Source organism: Lethenteron reissneri, chromosome 25 (assembly GCF_015708825.2).
Source record: "Lethenteron reissneri isolate LAM-NWPU_2019-01 chromosome 25, ASM1570882v1, whole genome shotgun sequence".
Classification (NCBI taxonomy): domain Eukaryota; kingdom Metazoa; phylum Chordata; class Hyperoartia; order Petromyzontiformes; family Petromyzontidae; genus Lethenteron; species Lethenteron reissneri.
Window position 1 is genome coordinate 9,263,738 of NC_083803.1, and position 27,319 is coordinate 9,291,056.

General features: G+C 44.7%; 2 protein-coding genes across 2 annotated transcripts in view; both read left to right on the forward strand.

The window, feature by feature from the left end:
- Nucleotides 1-13,082, forward strand: part of LRPPRC (leucine rich pentatricopeptide repeat containing) — a 44,155-nt gene extending 31,073 nt beyond the window's left edge. The window contains 12 exon segments of the mRNA XM_061559201.1: nt 443-533; nt 2,143-2,285; nt 2,966-3,152; nt 3,326-3,452; nt 4,891-4,979; nt 6,035-6,239; nt 8,121-8,260; nt 8,960-9,075; nt 9,762-9,836; nt 10,399-10,483; nt 10,722-10,864; nt 11,969-13,082. Coding sequence (XP_061415185.1) covers nt 443-533; nt 2,143-2,285; nt 2,966-3,152; nt 3,326-3,452; nt 4,891-4,979; nt 6,035-6,239; nt 8,121-8,260; nt 8,960-9,075; nt 9,762-9,836; nt 10,399-10,483; nt 10,722-10,864; nt 11,969-12,016 — 1,449 coding nt within the window. The 3' untranslated portion in view covers nt 12,017-13,082.
- A 4,362-nt stretch (nt 13,083-17,444) lies between these two features.
- Nucleotides 17,445-27,319, forward strand: part of LOC133347165 (fermitin family homolog 2-like) — a 28,119-nt gene continuing 18,244 nt past the window's right edge. Inside the window, exons 1-2 of the mRNA XM_061559202.1 lie at nt 17,445-17,657; nt 21,165-21,345. Coding sequence (XP_061415186.1) covers nt 21,180-21,345 — 166 coding nt within the window. The 5' untranslated portion in view covers nt 17,445-17,657; nt 21,165-21,179. The remainder of the gene's footprint in view (nt 17,658-21,164; nt 21,346-27,319) is intronic.

Sequence of the window (27,319 nt, forward strand, 5' to 3'; positions counted from 1 at the left end):
CCAGTTACCCAGCTAGTTTCAATGGCACGCAGCCACTATAAACAGAGTTATTGTTTGAATGGAGAGGAGCCCAGCCAGCAGCCAGCCAACAAACCCGAGGCATAGATTATTTGTAATAGTCATATGATTAATATTTAACCAAAAGATTTTTAACATTGTGGACCTCTCCCATGTCTGTTGATGAACACAATTTCCTACATTTTCCATAGGACTGAATTATAATACTGCTTAAAAAATACTTTAAACGTATATTGTGTTATGATTGAAATGTACTTCCCCAGCAGTACCTGTTACACAAGACATTTCTTACGCGGTGTTGGTATTTTTTAAAATTTTGTCCACAAAGTTGCCACTTTTTTAAAGTGCTGTATTGCGGAGTGATGATAGCAGGACAGGACGTTGACTGTGTTGATTCCATCACGTGTTTTGCACGGGATTACAGGGCAAGATCTTGGAGCAGCTGTTGGACCAGACCAAGAATCTGTTTGAGTGTGACCGGGACGAGATGTACTTCTACATGCTCCAGTATTGCAGTGAGTGACTCATCTCGCAGTGGTAACAATACATTATTAATGTGAGGTTACATCTGACATTTTTACCTCATCCAGATCTGACCCTTTTGTGTTTAAACTTTTTAACATGTCGATAGATTGGCAGCGAATAAATATAGTTAATAGTGATCAGGTATCCCATTGCGTGTTTTAACAGCGTACGTGTTGAGCAGGCATTTTCACCCACAGCCTTTACCACCGTACATCTCAAACTCCATTTCAGAGACTTTGAAGAAGAAGTGGCAGTGTTTTATTGTTTTCATCTCTGCATAATAGTTTAATCTTCCCTTGTTTACCATTAGTTCTGCTTTGAACTGACAATTGATTTATTATTGTAATTGTAAATATAAATGTTTGTAAATTTATAGCCCTTTGTCAATCCAATGGCTCAAACCTGCTTAAGATTGGCAATATCAGGTGTATTCTCTGTGATATGGTCATGTATGCAATTAGAGGTTATCCATGATATAAAAAATACACATGCGGCAATGGAGAAAAAAACTTTTAACCAAAACAGAATCTCAATCTTTATTTGTCCCGGAGAAATCCGATGAGCTATGAAGCTCTGTTTCACGGGTATCCAGTAGTTTGGTAATAGTACAAGAACATGGATTAGTGCTAAACCTCAGTGATTAGTTTAATGGTTTGAAAGGCCATTGCAAAATTATTAAATGGCTCTTTGTGCATATCACAAGGCAAGGGGTGGAGGGTGGAAGTCAGTTTTTCTTAATAACGTCACTGCCTCAAAACATGTAGTTGAATAGATTGGAGTGGCCTGTAGAGACTTTCGCATTCCGGCAATGGCTTGCCTGACTTTTCTTATTGGGCCGCCACAGAATGTACCTCGCCATTGAGGACCAATTTAGTTTGGGTAACGCTCCTTTATATGCCCGATGGAAGGCGCAGTGATAATGCATTAATGGTTACTAATGTACAGGGCTAATTCAGCTAATTCACTTGGGCCGTGGGTGAGGAGGACTCTGCATGAGAGCAGCAGACTCCCCACGAGGGCTTCAGGCTGAGTGTTTTCTCAAGGCCTGGGTTACAATAGGAGTCCGACAAAGACCACGTACCGAGGGCCAAATTAGCGAAACTTTCCTGCTTCTTTTTTCCGTTCCTTGTGATGCACAGCGTCTTGTTAGAGAAATCATTAGAGGCGAGGTTTTTGAAATGTAACCCTTGCTCTAAATTCAGGTTTTTCAGAGTGTGTGTTTTTTTTCCCACCGCTTTTCCTTTATATAGAAAACGATTTAATCCATTACTTATAAAGAACAAGAAAGGAAGAGCTTTTCTTTTCTACAGTTACAGTTGTATAAAATATGTCGATAAAAAAAATCCTCATTCTTAATGTTAAATACACAGTACTCTTTAACAATTGGATTTCGATGACATTTCATAGATAGGTTCACATCATTGTACTTTCATGAGTAATTATCTGTCTCGTCTCCCAACAGTCCATTTGGGAACATTCCTCTTCGCTTACCGGCGTTGATAGTCTGTCACCGCACGGCGACAGACTATCCACCACACCCAAAACACGAGTGCTTGATCACCAACCCCCCTTCCCCCCCACTTGCCTCCCTGCTCTCAGAACTTCACAGCGACGTGGATATGGCCACTGCCACCTGGACCAAGATGCAGGAGGAGAACCTGATCCCACGGGAACGAACACTGAGCCTGCTGGCCGACATCTTGCAGAGCAACGGGCAGGAAGTGCCGTTCGACATTCCTGTGGTGAGTGGCATCCCTGCGCACGCGCGCGCCGCTACGTAGCTTCGACGTCCTCGGCCCGTGGGGATTGCGTTTGCGCAGATGTGGGAGTCCGTCGTGTTTGCCTGTGGGGCATTACAGGCCAACGGTTGTGACGCCGGAGCGCCGGTGCGTTGCTCCCAATGGAGAGAGCTGGTTCCTTCCGCGGAATGTTGCGCGTTGTGTGAGTTTAGTCGTCTTGGGCAATGACGACGGTGTGGAGACTGAGGCGTTTGATGCTAGCGGTGGAATTCTTTGGGAGGATGTTTTGGAAAATGTATGCAAATATTCCCCCAGTATACAATTTTATCTTGGGTGAAATCCTATTTGGTACTATCCTTCACATTTATGAATGTTATCCACTGTTATGAAATATTTGTGATGTTTCTCACTTGTACCATTAATGGCTTGAAACTACATATTTCTTTATTACCAGATTTTGATAATCAGCTGTGTATGGATGGAAATGTATTTTTTTACATTCTCACAAAGCCTATAAATAGAACTATATTATTCGAACAGATGTAATATTGCGTGGGTGTAACACACGTATATATACACACACATACACAGCTTACTACATCAGTGGTCCTAATATAATCATGATAGCAGGCAATGTTTTTCAACATAATGAGTGACCCAACATGTCTTGGTTTTGTCTGCAGATGCATGGCGCAAAAGAATCAAAAGACAAGGCCTCTCATGATAACAAAGGCAATGACGAACAGCTGACAGTGTTTTCTAACAATGCCAAACCAAAACAAAGTAAAATGAATGCCCCCTGGCAACCCATGGACGGAAACAGCATCCAAGAAAGAATCCTCATTCTGTGCAAGCGGAAAAATATCACAGGTTTGTTTGAAATGTGACCCAAGGTGTGCGTGACTTGTGCTGTCAACTACAATATAGCAGTGCTTTGTTTCACATGCCCGATAATAACTATGGAGTCGCTATTTAGATGTTTTTTTTTTGTCAGCATTTAACTCATTGCTGCCGTGGTTGTGTGTGTGACGTGTTATTCACAGAGGCATTGGAACTTCTGTACAAAGCCCAGGAGCAGGGTCGCGCCCTGTCTGTCACCGTGTTTGCCACGATGATAAATTCCTTGCTGGCCAACGGCATGCTGGAGGACGCTTTTAAAGTGAAGGCCATGTGAGTCCACGCTGTCTGCAGTCCGTCTCACTTCCTTCAGTTATCTTGCTGTCGCAAACAGGGCCACCCGCACAAATAATAACCGAATAGCACTTCGAGTTTTTTATTCCAATTATTTGTTTGATTTGTGTGAGAAAATAATTTTACTTCTATGTGTTGCTGTGGCACAGTGCCGTCGAGTTAAAAATATAGTTATATATGCCTTGCCATACAGTGCAGTGTCCGTAAAATCGTATTGTAATATGCGGCTTAAAATTGCGTGCGATAAGAATTATTGAATTACAAAGCCAGACACACAATTTAGACAGCTGATATTATATAGTGCGAGATCAATTTTCCGTAAAATATTAAGTGTGCACAGGAGAATGTATGTCAAAGTGAGGTCCCTATATCTGCATAGAATTTGTGCCCTCAGAATATTCCATATACGCAAGTAAATGTCTCCTTTTATTTAGCACGAACGGTCCATTTGAAGCAACGCTTTTGTATGTTTTAGTTGGGTGTCAATCTCCCCAAAAATGCACACAAAGTGGCAAGTGTGGCGTGAATGCATTAAATGATTGCTGTCCTAAAAATGATCACATCAGAATGTCAGCTTTTCAATCAGAACAAAGAGCAATTTAGCAATCCAGTCATGGGATGTATTTATAATAAACCCTTCTCCCACTTGCCAGATAATGAGGGGTACCAAGGTTAAGCACAGAAAGTGTTTATCTCTAAAACTTGTCCACTTTGGCCTCCACTTGTGATAATGAAGGAAGCGACAAAGATGGAATTCTGGCTATCCTGAAAAAGCAATTTATGGCAAGTGAGGGGTGGTAAGACCCTGTGTGGTACTTTCCAATGCAATTCCCCAGTAAGTCATCGGGGATATACAAAACATTTCTTGAAGCAATTTACAATAATTCCATAGCCGAGACTGTGTCTTATTTATTTTTTGTGCATGAAATCTAATGGATGTAGAAAAGGACAAAAAACCTACGGTACCACATATGCTGATGAATAGTGCTATACCGAAATGCAAGTGACATGCTCACAGACTTGGCAAATTAGTGTCCCACTAACCTTGAAGAATTAAAATAGACGTTAAAGCGTACACTGATTTGAATGACTTGTTGCTGTGGTTTGTCCGTTCAATTTAACATGTTTGATTTAATATCCTCTGTGTAGCATGAAAAATACCGCGTCTGTGTAGTTGTTTCCTTGCTCCAAATGCAATTTAATTATCTATTATTTCGTGTATGAAATTGAAAGCAGCAGGAAGCGCTGAGACTTTGAACAAACACAGTACGGCAATTAAGTGTAAATTTTCTGCTGCATGTGATGTGCTTGCCATCTCTCCGAAGGATTGCGGTCCATTGCTAAGACCCCCTAGGGAGTGTGTAATGAGAAGCTTGACAGGTTAAAAAAAAAAAACGTCTTCATTATATCTTGGCAGCATCGAGAAGCAAATGCCTGACTTCACCATGTCCCCGACGGCCAACAGCCTGCTGGTCATCACATACGCGTTGCAGGGGAAAGTGAAAGGTATCTCGGAACACTGTGCATCAGGAGGTCACACACTCCTCCTGCCTCTTCTGCCTCATGCACAGCTAAAAGAGCGAGGCCCCCCGCGCGCCTCTTATATTTGCATCAAGATTTCTTTAAGTATGCACACATATATATTTTTGTTACTCAGATTAAGGCCGCATTGTTTTCTTCTTTTTTATTTGGATATGAAAGGTTCAAAGCCTCTCTGTATTTCTCACCACTACCTTATTTTATATAAACATTACATTTTTATTGTTAATTTATATATATGTATATTTTATTCGTATATAAATAAAAGGTTCAAAACCTCTCTGTATTTTTCACCACTATGTTTATTTTATATCAACATTACATTTCTATTGTTAATTTATATATATGTACATATATATTTTACTTATTTCAGGTGAATTTCCCATCTCATTTTAGCCATGCAGCGATTGTATGCAACATTCATTGAGACACAATGAGGGAGAGTAGTTGTCAAACTGCCAAAACAAAATTTGTATAAAATACATGAATTACCACCAAACCTTTGGAAAACATCGTGGGTAACATTTAAATAAACAGAAATATCCATCTGTACGCATTCAACATATGGGCAGCAGCATTTGTCTTAACAGGCAAACTGTGGACTTGTTTTGACAATCTGGGTCTCATCAGCAGAATCAAGCCTGTTAAACAAATGCTATTGTGTTTCCAAATCTGTTGGCAAGAGCCATCCATTTAAGCTTTGGGGCCTGTTCAACTCAAAGCAGCAAAAATAGTCACACTTCTCAATGTAGCGGTAGGATAATGCTCTTGACGACACCTGGAATGTTGAAACCTGTGCAGAGTTTACCTCGGTAAACAAATGTTACTGTTAAACATAGAAACACATATCGGTGTAATGGACTATACAGTATATATTGTGTGCTGACATCTAAACACTGACGGCTGCCTATCATTATTTATATGTAACCTCTGCAGATCAACATTGTGACTTCTGCGTAATGTAGAACGTTGCCCTCGGCTCTCGACACCGCTGACCGTACTCTCTCGTGTCCCCCCGGCAGAGGGGATGGCGTTGTTGCGAGAGATGGTGGAGAGGGGCCAGCCGATGAATCCCTTGGCCCTGGTGCGCATGGCACAGCTGCTGAGCAAGGAAGGCGACATCGAGAGGCTGAAGGAGCTCGAGGCCCTGTTCACCGAGGACACCTTGCCCACTGGGGTCTCCCGCATGTTGTTCGTCAACAACGTGGGACTCGCTCTCCTCAACAGGTGACGCTGCATCGCGCACGCACTTGCGCTCGTGGAGGGGTTTAAGTCAAAGTTGATGCCCATGGGGCAGAGGTCACAAACGGGTTTTGATTCCTTACCCGTACCCGTACCCGGCCGCACCAGGGTCGCAAAAGGGTACCCGTACCTGGCTGTACCCGTACCCGGCATCGAGTACCTGATTGCGACCTCTGGGATGAAGCCATGTTGCAAGCGTGGGTGGGTTGATTCTAGGAACTTGAATTGTGAGAAGAGACAAGACGTTGGGAAATGAGTGACAAACGGTTACTCACCAGTGACTCACGGTCTAACCGTACCCGGCCGCACCAGGGTCGCAAACGGGTACCCGTAGCCGGCCGGGTACGGGTAGCCGGGTATCGGGTAGGGTACGGGTATCGGGTACCCGGTTGCGACCTCTGCCATGGGGCTTTGATCGTCTTGCCGATTACAATTTTTATTCGTACAATCAACTCAATTATCCGGGGTAATGGTGGGGAAAAGGATGGGGCCCATAAAAAAAACAAAAGCACGAACGCCGCAAAACATATGCAAATTAAGATTTGCGTACGCAAATATTGTTTGGCGACGTATAATGGCAGTGAAGATGTAGAATGTGTCGTCTGTTTTTTGTTTTGTTTCTTAAAAGTAGTAATGTTGTTTACCGATGGCGAGTTAAACCAGCACGCACACATATCAAATATTTGCTATCCGGATATTATGCCAACGGATAATCGAGAGTTGTACAAATAGACGCTGGCTGACAATCACCAATCCATGTATTCCCTTTTTTTGCATGAAAATTGTAATTATTGACACTGCTATTATTTTTCACACCGGTGATTTTTCGGTTACAATCTTTGCTGCATAACCAATTATTATTTGTTCAAACACACTGGAGTACCGGCCGCATTATATGCAGCGTGCATTATAATTCCAACACAAACGAAAACAAATGTTTGGACTTCCATATTTATTTTTCCCATTCATTGCAGTTTACATTACAAAAAAATTAATGTATGTATGTGCTGGTTATAAATCTACAAGGCATTCAAAATACTGGTAAAATGCTGGCCTCTGTTTTGCTCTCTTTGGATATACATTATTAACGTACAACAAATTATTCTCACAAAACTTGCAAATTTCTATTGGAATTGCTGTGAATGAACCGATCCAGGTTGAAGTCTGTAACCTTTCGTGTTCAGGCTTTTTTGTGTTATTCCTTGTTGTTTAATTCCCCATCACTGCCTTCTTGAAACTTTGTGTATGGGCACCCTCTGGTGGCTTGTTTAATCCCTGCAATTCCAAGTAATTCCTTTTGGCAAAATCCACTTTGCTCACGAGTGAACAATGCCTGTACATGAATTGAAACGCAGTAGGTTTATAACTCATTTGTGGTAACTCGATTTGTTAGTGTAATTTATTTGTTGACGCGATTTTCCTGTTTTAAAATGGAGGTCATGCGCACACAAAGACGTGTTCACTGACAAAACACGCAAACCAAAGATTAAGAGTAAAGGGGAGGTGATGCAATTAGGCCTTAATCTAGCAGTGGACGGGTTACGGCTGATTATGAAACAAGGTTCAATTGGGATTCATCCTCATTAGTCTATTACAATACATTACCAGACAAATTAAGAGAGCAACCAATAGGAGGAAGATCACACGCCTGTTGTGTTATCATACTGGGCATCTGTGAAAAAGAGCTTCATAGCTCATCGGATTCCTCCAGTCTACATAAAGATTTTCATTCTGATTGTCTCATCAACTAAGCCAGAGCAAGGCTTCTATTAAACACATGTAGGCTGTTTCATCTATTCGCTGTAGATGTGTCGAGCGTCACATTGCTTAACTGACTCCCTTGCGCCGCACTGCGCGGCACTGCAGGGATGGAGCGGATGCTCTCGTGAGTTACCTGGAACCCATATTCATGACCGGAAATGACGAGGCCCAGCAACCCTCGGGTAACATCATCTACGTCTTCAACCAGATCATAGCGAATGAAAATGAGGCCGCACTCGATAAGCGTGAGTACTTCACTTGCTGCGCCGTCGCAAGCTGCTGCACAACGCCAGCTGTTGTTTAGTGCAGCAGTCACCGGTGTGTGACATGGCATGGGCGTGTGGCTTGAAAATGTGCTTAATGTTTACATGGGATTTAAAATTCCTTTGACCAAATTACCCAGAGTGCACCTGATGTCGTCAGACTCGTCAAAGCTAAGTTGATTTGAGCCTGGTTAGTGCTTGGATGAGTAATTGGTGTGCATAAATCGGGTGCTGAAAGCTGCCCCCCGGGGCTACGTGTTCAGTAGAGAGCAATGCAGCAAAATACATTGTTGTACTGTGCTATGTGCTCCCAACATCTTAATCTTCACAGCATTCACTAATCCGCACTGACAGCATGGCAATGTATGGTCACAACTACTCCCACGACATCGCGAGGGGCCCCTTCCACCCGTGGATTGACAAGAGTCGTACATTCAATATTTGTATTTTGTTCAATTATCACAGATGACTTCAACAGCAGTGTACTAATGTTTTATACATATTTCTGTTGCATTGTAGCGTTGAGGCCTTTCATTATATATATTGTTTTGCTTGGTGAATAATTTTCTTGATGTAATATCAGTTCATTTTTCTTGAATAAGAGGTTTTGAGGGACTTTGCGTGTTGCAGTGAGCCGGCGTGATGATTGCTTACCCCGGCAGTGTGGCGGTGTTGTTGCAGTGAGTGCCATGGGAGAGAGGCTAGCGAAACAGTTCTCCCAGTACCAGTGCATCACCTACCAGTTTCTCGCCTACATCACCAATGACAAAATCCAGGAAGCCAAGTTTCTACTCGAGGTAAAGGAATCTTGACGGCAACCTCATTTACGCGGCACGAATTCTGATGCTCTTTAAAACCAAATTGTATTTAAAGTATTATCTGCGGGGCAGTAACAGGGCTCAGCGGTAACACATTTTCTGCTTGTCGTGTTATCTTTAACCATTGTATCTATAATGTATACATTGACATTGAAGTGTATTGTGTCATTATTTAAGTAAAAAATTCTGGGCTATAAATCATATGTTGTAAAACTAAAAAATGTTTTGTGACTGATCTAAGGTTATCGGTACTTGGCACCGAATTTCATAGCAATTCAATAGACGTCATGCGACTGATTTTGGTGCCATACCCTGGCTTGCCAGGAAGAAGGCAGTACAACAAAAATGTGGACTCCACCTATTCCATCTGTCTGGGATAGAGTGTTTCCCTCTCGCAGGCGTGGGTTTTCTCTGGGTGCTCCAGTTTCCTCCCACATGTAAACTCTCATTAATTGGCCAATAACAGCTTGATATATAGAGGACCAAAGAGCTTGGGGAACTGTTGCTATTGGTCCATCGCACGACTGCCTTTCCGCTTGTCTGTGGTGCCTCACGCCTATGAATTGTGTTCCATCTCTACGAGTGTGAGCGAATACTGTGCAGCGCGTTACAAGTTGAAATTTCTGTCGTCATTTTGTAACGCCGTTCTGTGTTACCATTTTTAGCGCTGTCCTGGGATTGTGGAGCAGAAGGAAACCCTGATCAACTTCATCGTGCGTACCGCTAACCGTACTGGCAAGGTGAGACATATAAATGAATATAAATGGTATTCTGAAGTGCTTAATTTCTCACTGCATACTTCTGGATCACTGGTCAACCGGAATTAGGCACAGGACTAACAGCCATATCGAAATATTTTCAGAGTCACTGACCCGTACCGAATCCCCGCAGTTTGTTGCATGAAGAAACTCTGGAGCGGGCGTTGTTAGTACAAGTAGTGCATAGCCAACTTTTTGAGTCGTACAATTTTGGTGCTGTGTGGGTAAAGAAGGACTGCATTTGGATCCATAACATTGCTGTGAACTTGTCACATGTTCCTTCAAGTCCTGATGATGCTTGCCACATAGTTAATAGTCATTGTTCTGACAGTCTTGAGAAGGTGGATGTTGTATTCTGGGAAGAGGTGACATCTTGTGGTGTTGCCTGGAACTGACAACCTGTCAGTATGTGTACAGATGATTTCCACGGTTTTTTTTAAAGAAGTTTAATAATGAAGTGTTCAACTTTTATAAATTTGGGTTGGTTGAGTTTTTTGATAAAGGTATTTGTGTATAAAACTAACTTTTTTCCTCTCTCACTAAGGCTGTGCATATTGAAAACATTCTGGAAGTGGTGCCAGACATTGACTACAAGAATGTTGCCTTCAGCTACTTACTGAAGTGCTACGGTAAGGCTTTGTAGGCTGCAACCAATTCACTTTACTTCGCAAACGAGAGTATCTCGTCAATATGTTTTCAACAGCGTCTTCATAAAACTGGCGCAGCATCTGACAATAGCGTAGGTTTAAGAACAATCAGTATATTTCACCAAGCACAAAATCCACGTGTGTTGCTATTGCATAAGTGACCTTAGCAAAGGCGTGCGTATAATCTGAAATACAATCACCATTCATTTTCCCCTGACAGTCAAGCAGAACAATGTGGTGGCAGCCAAGGCGTTGTACAACAAGATACTGGCAGATGGTTTCACACCTGATGAGCTGTTCCTCAAGAGACTGGCCGTACTTCTCATCAAAGTTGGCGAGCCCGTGCCCTTTGAGGTGCCGCCGGTATGTTTGCACGCTTCGACTCTTCGCCCGCTCGCTTCTCGTCACGACGTTGGCTAAGTTAGAACACGTCGCCTCCGCAAACGGCCCAGAGCTCTTTTGTGTTTATGGGCCCCGCGATGGCGAGATGTGAACTACCTCACCTGGTATACAGGAGGTTGTGGGTTTGATACCGACCACTGACACCTGCTGAGTTTGCATGTTCTCCCCGTGGCGATGGCGAGATGTGAACTACCTCGCCTGGTATACAGGAGGTTGTGGGTTTGATCCCGACCACTGACACCTGCTGAGTTTGCATGTTCTCCCCGTGGTCGCATAGATTTTTTTGCCAGGTCTTTGTGTTTTTCCTTCCACATTTTGAAATGCATGTTTCGAGTATTTGGCCGCTATAAATTTCCGCATAAGCCACTTCGTTGAGCTATCATTTGTGGCTATTTTGCTTCTGAAAAAGAGCTATATAGCTGAGTGGGCCTTACCTGGAAAAAAATATAGTTTAGTGTGTAAGTAGTAGCTATTTTTTTCTATTTAAGAATCATAATCAGAACTTTATTTCCAGAGTGAAGCCCATTGAGCCAAGAAGCTATTTTTCAAGGCGACTCGGCTGGCAGAAAACATCGAAGGATTTTAATGTTTACTTTGAACAGTTTCATTGTGCTAGATATTGTCACCCATATTTACATTCCATTTTAAATTATCAGCAAGTTCAGTTGTTTTGACACCTGATGTGTCAAGTCCCCGATGGTGGACTGCTATTAATTATGACTGCTCTGTAATTATATTAAAAAACATGTTCAACGTTAAATAGATTTGAAAAAAACGCGTTGGTTATCCTTTTAATAATTATTTTAAATTATTATTATACAAAAAAATCGTCTAAAAACTGAGCATGTAAATATGTCTTGGTGTGGATTACAATTTTTTTAAAGGGTATCCATTTACAGTATCATTCATTTTCTATTGTTTTGATTCATGTCATAGCACGTTAGCTACATGGATTGTTATATTTTTGAGGAACTTTGGTACGTTGCTTTTCACTTGCATGAGAGGGATTAATACATATTTTTTTAAACACTATTATATTTCACCTGTTTTCATTTTGTCTTGCAGGAATCGTTTGAATACTATGTAACACAAGCGAAGAAAGCACATCAGTAAATATATATACATTTTACAGTAATCTTACTATACTGTTGGAAGTAAGGTGTGTGTTTTTTATAACTGTGATTGTACTGTTCAGAAGGCTGAGCCAAGGATGTTTTGACCATACAATTGAATATCAAGACAGGTTATTTAATTGCATTGTGCACTGGCAGGTATATTTAATGGGTAATTTGTGTTTTTAATCGATAGTTACAATACAAGTCTTGCTAGAATCTGTAAAAAAAAAAACGAGCTGAAATGTCATATCATGTATAACCAAAATCCGCAGTATTTATACTTCGTCTTATGGTTATAAACACTTAAGGCAGTCATTATTATTTGGGTCTTTCGGTAAAGCCACGTAGATAGAAAAATAACAAAATTATCAGGACGTTTCGATAGCAACACAAGCAAGCGTGATCAGGTGAAAAAAAATGTAGCGAGAGAGCTGCCAAGACAGTGCTGTAGTTAAATACTTGGAGCGTGTCAATCTTTGGTCATTCATGCACATCCCTACATTTGATAGTGTTCTGCTGAGAGTGTTACACTTTCTTGACATTGTTTCTGTATCAGTTGACAGCCTGTGCATTTGGGCATTCCTTAAAAGTGACCTGTCTAAAGACTACAGTTGCTTGTTTGCGCTGAAGATAATGAGATTTCTGCTTTGCACACCCTTTTGCTCCGGAAAGGGTTGTTACCCAAAACTTTTGCTTGTTGGTAAGTTTTCATTTTGAAGGCAGCGATTGTTGATTGTGACGGTGAAATCAATGTATTCCTTTGATTTTACATCACTGCCTGCCTGTGCCCCATCCCTTGCACGTGTTCATTTAAAGTTGGGTGCAAAGGAAGAGCGCAGTGCCTCTCGCGTTAGTTTGCATTTACCTCGAGAGTCGGTGTATGCTACTCTTGTGGTGTTTGTGCAACATTGCCATTGTGAGTTAACAGATAGGCTTTATTATGAATAGCCAGTGTGGCTGCAGGTTAAATATTGTAAATGTCACAGGCAAGGAAGGGATGGCTCAACGGTATATTGTATGTGTATATGAATGGTGACAAAATAAAAACAATTTTGAACACATGACCACTGCTTTCCAGCACCCGTTTGTTCCTGGCTGTATCGTATTCATGTGTGCTGCGTGTGTGACCTGCATGTGGGGAGCGGTGGTGCAGTGGTTTGTGCGATGTGGTACAATCCTCATGGTGACCTGGATTTGATTATTGGTCATCAACAGCATCAGTGGCAAATCGCATCTTAACCTGTCCTGGAGCTCTTCGCTCAGTCGACTTGGCTGTATACCAGGACAAGGTCTGTAAACAAACATTACGATAGCATATAAATGAGATGTAATAGAGCAAATCTGAGATCAGATTTGGAATCGGCACCCTGAAATTAGTCTAAAACAGCTGCAAAAGTCCAGGCCAGAATTTTTTTTTGTTGTTGACCAGTGTAATACATGCAATCGGCTCGAGTGTATTACAGAGGTGAGAGATTGCAATGCTTGGTGAAATGTTCATCCAGCAGTAGATAAATTGTGGCTGATGCTCCCGTGTTACAAAACAGTTTTAACTGAAACTGCAAGCATCCCGACAAAGATCCAACGAGCAATCCAGTGAGTGGTTCAGGTGCCATGTAGAATTTCCACCAGCAGCCCTGTATGATTATAGCCGATAGCCTCGTGTCAGACATCAAACGGTTATAATGATCTCATTGCCATAGACAGTGCGCCTATCGTGCTATGAGTGAGATCTTATCCGATGAAGAAGAAATTTCCTTTCAGAACTCTCCGCAAAAAAAGAGTGCAACATCCTAGATTTGAAGTTTTCGTAGGTAAAGAGAAAATAAATTAAATCACGACGTTTCAGAAGCAACACAAGCAACCGTCATCAGGTGTTGACTGCTCCAGCAAAATTACTTGTGTTGCTTCCGAAACGTCGTGATTTAATTTATTTTCTCTTTTTGTGACTTTACCGACAAAACCAAAGAGTAAAGAGTGCAACAGCCCATGGTAGAGAACAGCCTCTGGAAGATGACACGGCAGAACTACATCTGGGATGCATTCAATTGCACCTTATCCATACTAGGCAGTGAAACATTCTCACACGCCCTATTGTTTGAGTTATTTGATGACCAGAAATCAATGCCAAATGTAATGTTCCCAGAGGCCCAAAGCTGAAATATTCGTTATTGAGGACCCATCATGATTTTGTTGATGTGCAGTCATTGCTGACAATTGAGATTAACTCGCTTCATTTAAGAATGTACTTTTTTTATCAGAGCCTTTGACCGAAGCATCCGAGATGTGCCCGATCTCGTTAGATCTGAATCTAAGCAAAGTTGAGCCTGTCAAGTGCTTGTGTGTTGGGCCTTACCTGGTAAAATAAAAACATCGGATGGGTCGCAAGGTTGTTCTATGGTGCTGCGATGGCACGTTATAGACAGCAGAGGGCAGTGCAGCAAAGTTAATTGCACTCCACGTCTCTGCTCCCCCTTCTTCAGTCCAACCCGCACTGCCCAGCATGGTGAAGTATGGTTAAATAACTCCTAAACCCACTACCTTCCCGGCGTTGAGTCGGCCATCATCCCGCAGTGAATTGACAAAACGGTAGTACAGTTAGTAACATCTACATTGACTACATATGCTGTTTGTAATTTATTGATGTGACTATCCCTGCATCCACCCGTGCGGTCGCCGCATTCACTAGGGTACCGACAACAACTTTGAAAAGGATCGATTATTATTGAATGCAAACGTGCAATAATTATCAACTATGAGACGCATTTCCTACACCTCTGTATTTTTATCCAAAGTTGGGGGGGGGGGTGTGCATTGTACAATCCGTTAAGTGCGAGAGGCCGTCTTTCTAGGACTATCGACAGACACGTTTGGAGGGGCTGCGTCTTATAATCCGGCGCGTCTTATAATCCAGAAAACACGGAAATCATCGAATTCGCCGGGTGTTGATGACGGTGGTGGTGGTGGACCCTGAGTTGATTTACTACCCAGCACACGTTTGGAGGAGGTGCGTCTTATAATCCGGTGGTTGTGGTGATGAGCGGTCGTGTAGCCCCGAGCAAAGCGAGTTCGATTCCCGCTCACAGCCACCAACACCGATGACGATTATCCGAACCGGTCATGGGCCTCCCCCCTAGGTCGACTCAGCCTCAAATGAGTACCCGGTGCCGTGTGCAGTGAACATCGCCACTGGGGAGAGACAAAGGCGGCCGGGCGTGGTTGCTGGCCACCCACCCCTCCGTGCACCGTTCCCATGCCCGTTATCAGTGCCCTTCCTTATTACAGACCAATTCAGACCGTATTGGTCACCCCGTGCGCCTTATAAATATCAACGTTCGTTCTACAAAGTCCCATCAACAAGGGAGAAACACAAACAATGAAGACATTTCTTTTTTTACTCAATTTCCCTGTACAAGAAGAATACGAGGTAAACCGTATGGGTTGTCAGCTATTGTGGAATTATGATTATGGTTGTCAGCCCATGCTGTCAATCAACTGCTGGGGATGAAGACCCAGCCGTGCCCGGCCATGGGGGGGGGGGGGGGAGGGAATCGTCGTCGTTTAACCAAACTTCAACCGCGCTGTGTGAGTGTTGGTGAAGTATGGAAGGGATGGACGTGAAAACTCAAATTCCACTATGGGAACCTCATTTGCCAGTAAAAATATGATAATTGTTTTTTACCCTTCTATCTGGCAACAAAACTGACACCTTTTACAAGGAGTCATGTTTGCATAGACCGCAATACCTGCAGTCATAATACAAACAAAAGAACATAACTCTGATAATGTGCACTGTCCATGAAGTTGATTGATGTGAGACTAGGCTCTAAGGAAAGCTGTCTCGGGTGTGGACCAATCAACTTCAAGGACAGTGCACATTATCAGAGTTAAGTTCTTTTGTTTGTATTATGACTGCAGATATTGCGGTCTATGCAAACATGACTCCTTGTAAAAAGGTGTCAGTTTTGTTGCCAGATAGAAGGGTAAAAACCCAACTCAAATTCCCCCGTGCAAGAACACGGGCCAAACCGCGTGGCTTTGACGGCTACTTGACGGCTCCTTGATGAATAATTGACAGGTACGCGTGCCGGCCTTCATAGGCGCTGCTTGCTGACTGACACCACTTGCTCTCCCCCAACAGTCTGTTAAAGTTCATAATAGAGGTGGGCTTTTTGGGGGGGTTTAGATCGCGTAAATATATAAATGTGTCGTTAAAACCCCCCACCACCCGACACAGCCAACTCGTAAGGGTTGTCACGTAAACAGAACGTGGCCAATTCGTCACTAGTGCAGTACATCCAGATCTGGCTGTCGCCTGATGAAGCTCGTTGCAATTACTGGCGAAACGTCGTACTCAGATTGTAAATGTTGTGGCTTGGCTCTCCAACACACCGGTGTGCTGTACTAGTATACTGCACTATACACTACACTATACACTACTATACAAAATACACTACACTATACACTACACTATACACTACTATACACAATACACTACACTATACACTACTATACACAATACACTACACTATACACTACACTATACACTACACTATACACTACTATACAAAATACACTACACTATACACTACACTATACACTACTATACACAATACACTACACTATACACTACTATACACCAGAGGTGGGACAAAGTCATTGTTATGCAAGTCCAAGTCGAGTCTGAAGTCATCAAATTCATGACTCGAGTCTGACTCGAGTCCAAGTCACATGACTCGAGTCCACACCTCAGAGGTGGGACAAAGTCATTGTTATGCAAGTCCAAGTCGAGTCTGAAGTCATCAAATTCATGACTCGAGTCTGACTCGAGTCCAAGTCACATGACTCGAGTCCACACCTCTGCTATACACAATACACTACTATACACTGCACTATACACTACACCGGTGTGCTGTACTAGTGACGAATTGGCCACGTTCTGTTTACGTGACAACCCTCACTAGTTGGCTGTGTCGGGTGGTGGCGGGTTTTAACGACACATTTATATATTGACGCGATCTAAACCCAAAAATGACCACCTCTATTATGGACGCTATTGATTGCGAAAGCCGGCCACGTGTGAGTCGTCTGTTCAAGGCGAGACGGTACCGGGGTGAGAGGGGTGGGGGATCTCTGTGTTTGTGGTGAGTGGCGGGATTCCTCCTGCAGCAGCAGCAGGAGGAGGTGGGGGCGATGATGATGATGGTGGTGATGATGATGATGGTAGTGGTTGTGGTGGTGATGTTGGTGGTGGTGGTGCTCGGTTTGGGGCGTGGTGCAAGCGGTGCCGAGCCACAGTCTGCGTTCGCCAAAGGTCTCTTAGCCAAGCCTCCTTCCGTGTCACCCCCCCCCCCCCCCGTTTGTTAAAAGAAAAAAAAACCCACCCTTGTTTTGTTGCGCCATACTAAGCACACACACACATCCGTTTAGTTGTCTCTCCTCCCCCCGAGAGAGAGAGTGGAAGAGGAGCGGGAGCTTCATTCAGGCTGCCAACAGAGAAGAGAAGAGTCACTGCCGGTGCTGCTGCTGCTGCTGCTACTTGGTGGTGGTGGTGTTGGTGGTGTTGGTGGTGGTGGAAGGCGACCGACAAAGTGATCACCTTGCAACGAAGTCAATTCGAGAAGCAACGGGCAGAGAAGAAGGTAAAGAAGCCCTAGACGTTGCGTTTTGCTGGCAAGTGTCGGGCTTGCAAAGCGCTGCGCTGTCTGGAGGCTATGTCCGCGTGTGTCTCGTCTTGGATGAAGAGGAATGCTGTCTGTTTGGTGGCCGTGAGGAATGTTGTGTCATGTGAACTGTGTGCTTCTCTCAGCCTTGTTTTAAGATGTCTCTCGCATTACATTCGTTAAGGTACTGCACTTTCACCGTAAAGCACGTTAATTGCTGTCTTCAAATGTGTGCGCGCGCGTGTGTGTGGATTTGTGTGTTCAGCGGTGATGTCTGGACTCGGCATTAAATTGGTAATCCGGTGCGGTTTGTAGAAACATCAGAATTGGGGATACAAAGACGGCCGGGCGTGGTTACTACTTTCCCCAGCAAGTTCGCGCGAGGACAATGAGATTTCCCACGTGTGTCGTTAAATGGCCTTTCTCGCTGTAGTTGTTGAGTGGCAAACGACACGGTCAACGAATTTGGAGCGCTCATTGAGTTTCACTTTCATTGAATTAGTTCGTGACCAAGCGAGATTGACACCACGTTGGTGGGGAGTGAGCACAGCTGTCAACAACACAAACAAGAATAGTGCGCCCCAAATATCATTAATTCACGTTCCACGTAACCACATTAACGCAGTGCCATTTTTCATATTAAAGGTTTCTGGGTTGTACCGCCTAAGTATAAATGTGTCGTAACCCTGCACCAGCCCACACAGCAGCCAGTAAGGGGCAGAAGTAGTCACTAATTGACGCGTTTTGTTCAAGTGGAAAACCTTACTGGCTGTGTCGGGCGGTGGAGGGTTACGACACATGAATACTTACGCGATCTAACCCAAAAAACCTTCATCATGAATAACTAGCTTCTTTGCCCATCCTAGGACGGAAGCTGTAATATTTACGAAAAAATTGAGCAGAGTTTAATTGTATCTTGTGTAAATTTAATGGCTGTGAATCTTGCACGAAAGTATGTCCTTCAACACTTCACTGCAGTTCACTGTAGCACTGTATTAATGGCAGTGATTCTTGCACAAAACATCGTTATAAAACACCTCATTTCATGGCACTGTAGCGCTGTATATAACGGACCTTCAATGTTCAAATTCACTGCTCTGATACTTTATTCTCTTCTGCTTTCGGTCGCTGGGGTTGAAAAAATTGGAAATCGATATAATATCTTGAAAATCACAGAGAAATGTCGATTTTACCATAATGTAGAAGCATAAATTAGAATTACCTTTTGTCTCAAGTGCTGAAGAAACAAAGACACCAAATCCACTTTGTTGTTGCGTATAATTATTTATTAGATTCACTTCCAATAAAGAAGCGTCAAACTTAAAGCGAATTCGCGAAAAAAAAAAATTTCCGCTCGACCTTCTGCGTGAGTGTAAATATCCACCTGCTCATGAATATTAATGACGGGAGGGGGAGGGGTGCGGTATGTGGAGTGACGTCACGCGCGGGACACACAGACATTCTTTGCCCATTATAATAACAATATTGGTCGCGATAGCCTACGTGTTAAGCACCGTTAAAAAAAAACCCCTTAGCATTCTGACAAGAGTCAAATCCAAACACGTAAATAAGATGAAATGAGGACGTGTGGGTATTCTAAAACACATTTTAGAATCGATCACGTTCGCAATCTCCAAGTCAAAGAATCTTGCGGCTTTTTGGAGAACTCTCTGAAACGTTATGGAACAACTGAAACAACATTTTAAGAGCTGACACGGTATTTTTCAATCCTTTATATTAAGTTCACTTGCTTGCTCGCTTGCTTGCTTAGGACCGTGCAAATCTTTTGGTCGTTTTTTAACCCACTTCCCGTGATCCAATCGAGCTGACATTTTGCACACAGACTCGTTGTGCGTGACAATTTATTTTCGTGAAAAAATGTTTCCAAAATTTTCCACTTTTTAGGGAATTTTTTTTTCATATTTTATTTAAAATACCATTGTGATAAAAATGAAACTCTTACTCAAGACAAACAGAAATGAATAATAAAATAAAACCGATGCCATGCATATAAATGATTTATAGTGAAAAACTTTGTTTTCACGGGTTAATTTTTTAGAAACGGTTATAGAATCATTGGTTGTACATGCAGCACTACAAGAGAGGCCCAGTAAACATGGGACACATGCCAACGTTGTTGGCCCCGACCTTGGCATGTTTACTCGTGAGCTGTGATAACTATGATGATGATGACTGCTTGATGAATTGTCACTGGTTGTTATGCCCCGTAACATTGCCCATAGAGACGAGCTACATTTATTGATGGTTCAGTTCATCCCTTGGCCTTGTTGTGACTTCCCAGCATCGTCCCAGCAATGAGTTGATGAAATTCCATCCCCTGATGTGTTTTGCATGGACGGCAGTGTTTGCTTTGCTTTGCTGACTGACCTCATTTATTGGCACGCGAGTGATTCATGTGAAGTAGCGTCATCAATTGTACAACTAACCGTCCGGCCTGCCTAGTCTAATCGGATGTAGGTGGTGGCATTCACTCCAAGAACTTGAACCTCCGATGACGTTAATGCGCGTCAGTCAGCGTTCGCGGATGAGGTCGTGACGGGTTTCTTTTTTCATTCCTTTATTTTTTATTTTTGTCATTCCTTTTGCTCGCTGTCCCTGCACGGTTCCCGTTTGCTTGCAATGTGCACTGATGTCTACTTTGTTTGAGACCGATATTGGCATCTAAAACAAAGATGACTTTAATTAACGTCATAAAACACGAGCGCTTCATATAACGGTCCAAAGATGACATATCTGAGATGTTGTGCTATTCTTGGCCACTTGTTTCCTGGCCACTGGGAACACGTGTGCTTTCAGAACCTAAGCACACGTGTTCCGGACCAGTCCAAGTATCAAGAATATTTTCACGAGGGCTCTACATGGGATGTTTGCGCAATTCCTTTTTGATTATGCTTCCGTATGGAATGGAACTGGAGTGGCCGGAGAAACCCCACGCACACACAAGCGAAGATCACTCAGATGCTACGAAGATTGGTCGAGCAATTTTCTTTGTGAACTGCCTCAGTGGGCAGTTCATCTGCCCCAATAGGGACATGTCGCACCCACGCGTTCTGAGTGCAAAACGCCAGCCTCGAGCAATACTCCAACATCTTTATTCCCCACCTTCACCAACCTGCAATGACCAGCGTGGTGAAGTATGGTCAAATAACCCCCCTCCCCCACAATCCATACGGAGTGGGGATGCCCTCTTGCAGCAGTGGATTGACAAAAGGGCTAGACGGTTTTAGAGTCGTGCACTCTTCCAAGAGTGGGCTGACAATTCGTTTTCCCGATACCATATTTGGATGAACCACCCTTCAAAACCTCCCAAGTGCAAACGTCCTGAGGGCTGTGTCCAAAAACGAGAACAGGCGTGTGCCTCCGCTCCAGTCGAACGGTCTGTGAAAAAAGCTATCGGCGCACCCCGCCAGCGGAGTGGAGGTTTGGTCGGCGGTCTCACCACCGTCCCGTTTCGTGGCTTGGCAGAAAGCGGCGTCGGCGATGTCGAAGCACCAAAAGGACGGGATCCGCACGGCGGACGGGCACCTGGCGGACGGCAGCTGGGAGCTGTCGGTGACCATCACGGACCTGGAGCGCCCCGTGACGGTGCGGCTCAAGGGGGACCTACACATCGGCGGCCTCATCCTCAGGATCGTACAGGCCGCCGGTGAGTGTCGCGATCGCCTGCGCCAAAAACGCTGGAACGTGCGCGGCAGCGGCGGAAAGGGTTTGCACCGTTGCGCGGCTGCGACGAGCAAAATTGTTGCGTAAAGAAATGTAAGCGTGATAACTATGTGTCTCGACAAGAATTCAGCTCGCGTAGCCGCAAACCAATAATGCAGATTGTTGTCCAATACGATTGGACGACAATGTTCTTGTTTTTATATTGCCATGGCAACTTGATTTTAACCAAAACATTCCGCTCGCTTAAGTTACAGCCCTTTATAAATCCACTGCCATGTTCAAGTTTCAGGTTTATCTCATTTAACCAAGTGATAGTGACCTGGGTCAGTAGTGGGGGTTAATTGAACAATACATCGCCAAGCAGGTGAGCGTGAGTTATTGAAGGTGGGGTGGAGCGTTGGGGGGGGGTTAGTTTCCCACTATCAGTTCAGATGTCACTTCACCCCTGATGTTGCCCATGACCAGGAATTGAAGTCACTGGGTTCATAGCGCAGTGGTGCTAACCGCTGCACAACCGATCCCCTTCCACTTGCAATAGTTGCAATAAACAACACGTCGGTTGTTGTTCGATCTTTGTTTAGTTTTTTTTCCGAGTACCATACAGATGTGGATGTTGTTGCTGGTGTGAGGGTATGCCATGGTCGATGACTATTTGTCACCACATTCACGATGATATTCCAAGAGAACATTGCCACGGGAAATGGAAGATTCTCGGTAACGCTTCATTAGGGGAGTAACAATGGAGCGATTCATTGTTTACTTTCGATTCTTAAAGATGGGCAACATACGCATCAATTTGACGTGTAATAATCAGTGTCCCGCTTAAACGAATGTGTTTTTTTAAAAAGAAGTGTCGGCACAAAAAGCGGCAAAGCCCGTCCCCCCGGTGACTCGGCTGCGTGCGGCGCGGCGGCGGCGACGAGGAGCTGGCAGGAACCGCCGTGCGTGCCGCGGCAGGTTTCAGCTCCAGGCTGCCTCGCTCGCTGCCCAAACCGTTCATTCATTCTGCTCCACGCGAGTCCAGAGGCCAAATGGCACGCAATGCACCTGGTCTCACGAGCCAAGCCGAGTTGAGCATGCATAGTGCTCGCTTGGGTTGGGGCAGGGGTCGGCAATCTGAGGGCACGTCGAAGGACTGCTTCGTGATTCTATGAAGGACCATCTCGGGTTCACGTGCATTGGCAGCTCTTGAAATATTGCGGGGGGGGGGGGGGGTTTCCGAATTTGGGAAAAAAAATTGTTCGTTATTTCGGTTGTCGACCCCTGGGTATGATTGACCACGCACCCACAGGATGTCGTAGAGCTGCGGGGTGATGTGGTGGATAGCAGAGGGCATTGAAGTGTACTTTATATGCTTGCACATTTATGCTCCCCCACATTTACGAACCTGCACGAACCTGCCGGGTGAAAGGATGTTCAATTAACCCCTGCGGCCCACACTTCCACGGGGAGGCCCACATTCAGTAGTCGATCGAGAAAGGGATAGATATGTATGGATGTATGTTGAACTTCTTTCGCACTGTACATATCCAACCACGCTAATGGGAGGTGCGGGCGAAGGACAGCAAACTAACCACAAAAAGCAGTTCTCAAGAAATGAGTTTCAATCTTGATTTGAAAGTGCATAGCTCCAGTGGCTTCCTAATATCAGAAGTAAGAGGGTTCCAGATGGCCGAAGAAGTGCATCTGAAAGCGCGCGATGCAGTGGCCGCTTTGTTCGATGGCTCGCGAAAAGCCGCTGTGAGGATGACCGGAGTTCGCGTGATGGTTTGTGCCGCTTGACGAGATCGGGAAGGTGTTGTGGTTCATATGTGGCAAGCTCTTTGTGTGTGATGAGTGCGAGCTCATGATGCACATACTCACCGACACACGCTGTGAGGATGACCGGAGTTCGCGTGATGGTTTGTGCCGCTTGACGAGATCGGGAAGGTGTTGTGGTTCATATGTGGCAAGCTCTTTGTGTGTGATGAGTGCGAGCTCATGATGTACATACTCACCGACACACTTTATTCACGTTGAGCAACTAAACGGACTTTGAGAATGTAAAGTTACCGAGCGAGTTTTCCACATTCCTGGTCACAGTTATAGTGCTCAAGCAAAAAAGACAGCCACCCACACAATTTGACTTCTCTGGCAGTCGGTCGGTAGTTAACCACGGAGGATATTTGCAGACGATTTGACAAACAACAGCTGGCCGAACACGACGGTGGTGCCGGCTAAACGGAGTTATCGGCTGCGATCGGTGGGAAACGCCTTTGTCGAGGAACCGAGTGTTGACACTGTCAGCAGAATGGAATTACGGGGAGTCAAGTTGGTTTTTTTTTGTGGGCAGGGGTGGGACGAACAACCCCCAGACACAGGCTGCAGACAACACTTTGTGCGGGACGTAAAGAGACGCGCCGCACCTCTGCCCCGTCCAGGATGTGCAGAGATGTGCCACTTGAGAGCCGTGAAAGATGCTGTCGAGTAAACCACACGTGGTGCAATGGTCACGACACTTGCTTTGTAATCCGGAGGTCACTGGTAACATCTCATGGCACGGCAGTTGAAGCGAGACGGTGCAAGTTTCCTGAATGCCCCTGCCTCGGTCCACCCAGCTGTATAAATGGGCGCACCAAAGTTCGTCAAGCGGCAGTTGGCGTGTGGTGCAGGGGTGATGTGTGTGTGCCCCGACACGCTTTCAAGACATCTGGCTAACGTGGACGAGTCGACGAAAATGCCCTCTTTAGAGAGGGCATTTGTAGTGGAGGCCCTTTCGCCAGCAGTGGCATTAGCAGGTAGCACCTTTGCCTCCTTTAACGTAAAAATAAGAGTGAAATGTTAACAAAAAATTGGCACGAACTCGACGTTGGACTAATGTAGAAGCGTCACGAGGTGTTCCAGAAAATGGAATTCCACTTTCACGTAAAATAATTGTCGGAAGCCTTTCGACGCTTGACCCATATCACTCAGAAAGTGCCCGAACGTCAGCTCTCGGAAGCTGAGCAGGTTTGAGCCTCCCGTAGTGCTGGTGCGGGTGACCACCCTGCATGCCGGGTTGCCATAGACGGTTGTGGGGCTTTCACCAACCTGCACTGGCCAGCGTGGCGAAGTGGAGTCAAATAACTCCCATGATATGCACCACTATGTGGAGGGACTCATCCTGCAGTGGATTGACAAAAGGGATGTGAAATGTACATTGGTTGGTTGGTGTTTGAGACTTGATATTTCTAGTGAGCATCTGTTTAAACAATGGACCGGTTGGGTATCATCAGCTAAGGATGGTTAGAGTACTCCTGGGGTCGCCAGGTAATAATGGCAAGAGCACTTCCTCTGTATGGACTAATGGATTGTTATTATTAGACAATGCAGTATCTTTGTGAACTGTGTTGAAAATATTAGGTTGGCTACATGCACCTGTGGACTTTGCTTACTGACTTTGTTTTTAAGTCACCGTTTTACTGCTCAAACGTGCGTTGAGGCAATGTCCATGTCCCATTTACAGCCCCGAGTCAGTGGTGGAAATTTCACAATCCTATATCGGGGGCGAGTCTATCCCAAGAACAACCACCGTCGATTGTGTGCACTCAAAGCGGTACTCATTTTATCGACCCACGGAGGGATGAGATGGGTTGAGTCAATCGCCAACGGGGATTTTATCTCACACCCTTCCAAGTACGAGCCGATCCCTCTACCAGAGCCACGCGGCTGGGCAACGTTTGGCTACCGCCGAGGCAGTTGTGCAAGTGCCACACGTGCCGTGAGCTGGGCGCCTTTGTGATCGGAACCCTTTCCTGTTTACTCATCCTCTGACTGATCAATGCGACTGCAGGCACCTCACAATGAGCAGTGGGTGGAGACTCTCCCAAGCAAACCGCACACAATTACCGTTTCAGTTGATGCCTGTGACGTTATTCATGAGAATGGATTGCTGTGCTAACGGTGGGATAATTACCCATGATTAGTTGAACGAGGCGATGTCTCTTCCTCCGTGCCTGCTGGAACCCGACTCTTCTGTGCCGACGTGGCTGGTGGCCCGGGTCACGTGCTATTCGGTCAGTGCAGGCGCTCGGCAATGGGTGGCGGTGATGCTGTGACACGTGGCAATTTGTAGAGATGCTCGCGGTGCGTGCATGGAATCGTGCCTGCGGGAAATCTATCGCTCGCTACTTTTGGACATGATATGGTGATGTCGGGGTGGAGCGGTGGCGCAGTGGTTAGTGCGCGGCGCTATGAACCCGACCACCAGAGTTCGATTCCCTGGCACGGCTAATAATAATGCGATTTGTAGCATGCGGAGCCAAGCTCGGTGTCACTCGAAAGCCATGTGACAGAGGTGGGGCCTTGAAGTAGCTCTTAAAAGCAGATGCTGCGAATGTGCAGTGGGATGGTGTTCCAGATGGCGAGGGTTAATATCAGTGATGAGTTTTCAATAAATATTGAAAACATATTTCTTTAGAACTGCTTTTCGTGTTTAGTTTGTTCTTCCCCGCACCTCCAATTAGCTACATTCGGTGCAGAAGCAATTCAACATACATACACCTGAACCGGTCCCGGGTCCTTCGTTTCACCGCGCACTGACCAGCTTGGCGAAGTATAGTCAAAACGAACCCTCATAACTGACGTGGCGTGTGGTGGCCTTAATCCAGCCATGCGGTGGCCTTAATCCAGCCATGTGGATTGACTAATGAGCTGTAAATGATGACGCGAATGCTACATGTGGCTCCATGGAGTGAACAAAAATTTACAAACCAGGCGGAACTATTTCAAACGCCACAAACGAGATGCTAAAGAGGAGACGATACATTAATCGATTTTTTTTATCAAATCGCGGCCATCGATAGTGACTTGAATCAAATGCATGGTTAATGCATGTACGTAATGTCACATATACAGTCACCACAATGGCCCCTGTAGAAACATCACGGACTGCGAGATCACCTGCCTTTGAAATGTAAGCTGTTTTTTTCTAAAGATACAAATCAATGACGAATTAATGGAATTGTAACAAGGGATCTTTTCTGACGTCGCTGTGCGGGCAACGAGTCTCTGTGGAATTATCGCGTCAAGTTCTATTTTGTCCCAGACAAGAGCTTGGAGCAAGCGTGTCGCACTGCCCGCTAATATCGGTGGGCGTTTACAGAAAAACCCTGCCTCCTTTCCAGTCAAGGCTGCATGTCGATGCACTGACATTTTGGGAACCAAACCGCACACGTCTTGGCTTTCATGAAACATAATTCATGATATAGTTTATATCACATCATAGACAGAAAGCAGCAGCAGCACCCATTCAAATGCGATCGTGAACTCTGCTCATGAACCAGAGAACCTTGGGGTACAGACATATACGAGCAGAACGGAGTTCTGTATCTCCACAGTAAAATCCCTCGGTGTATAATATCAGACCAATATATCGAAGCATAAATAGTTTGAGCAAGCAAACTGGACAAAATAAATACATTTGCGCAGGCTACATTTACCAGAAACGTACATTATCAGAATTATACTAAAAATAAATTACAGTAATAGACCGATTTACGTTTCTCCCTTTTATGTCGTTTTCCAAATACGTCCTCGTTGTTTTTTTTAAATGCCGCTACCTGATTCGCGTCGCCTGAACCACACACTGTCGTCGCTGATGGCGTTGTCCATCCTTTCTCGTGTCCATTGTCTCGGCCTTCGCCTCCACCTCCCCTGTACATTTGCTTTGATTTACGTCAATTTCGACATTCGTTGCACCTCTCAGGAATGCATCCCCTGACGAACACACCGGGGTATTACTGTACCGCAGCGGTTTTTTTTAAAAGCCCACAATTAGTTTATTTGTTTTGTTGTAGGACCATTCATTTTAGCCGTGCGTCATCGCGATCCCATGTGCATGCTCAATGTGCACCTTACAGGGGCACGTGGCCAATGCGACAACAATCACACAGTTTGGTAATGGACAGTTCAGTGGTTTTGCCTTGTAGCTGATTGTT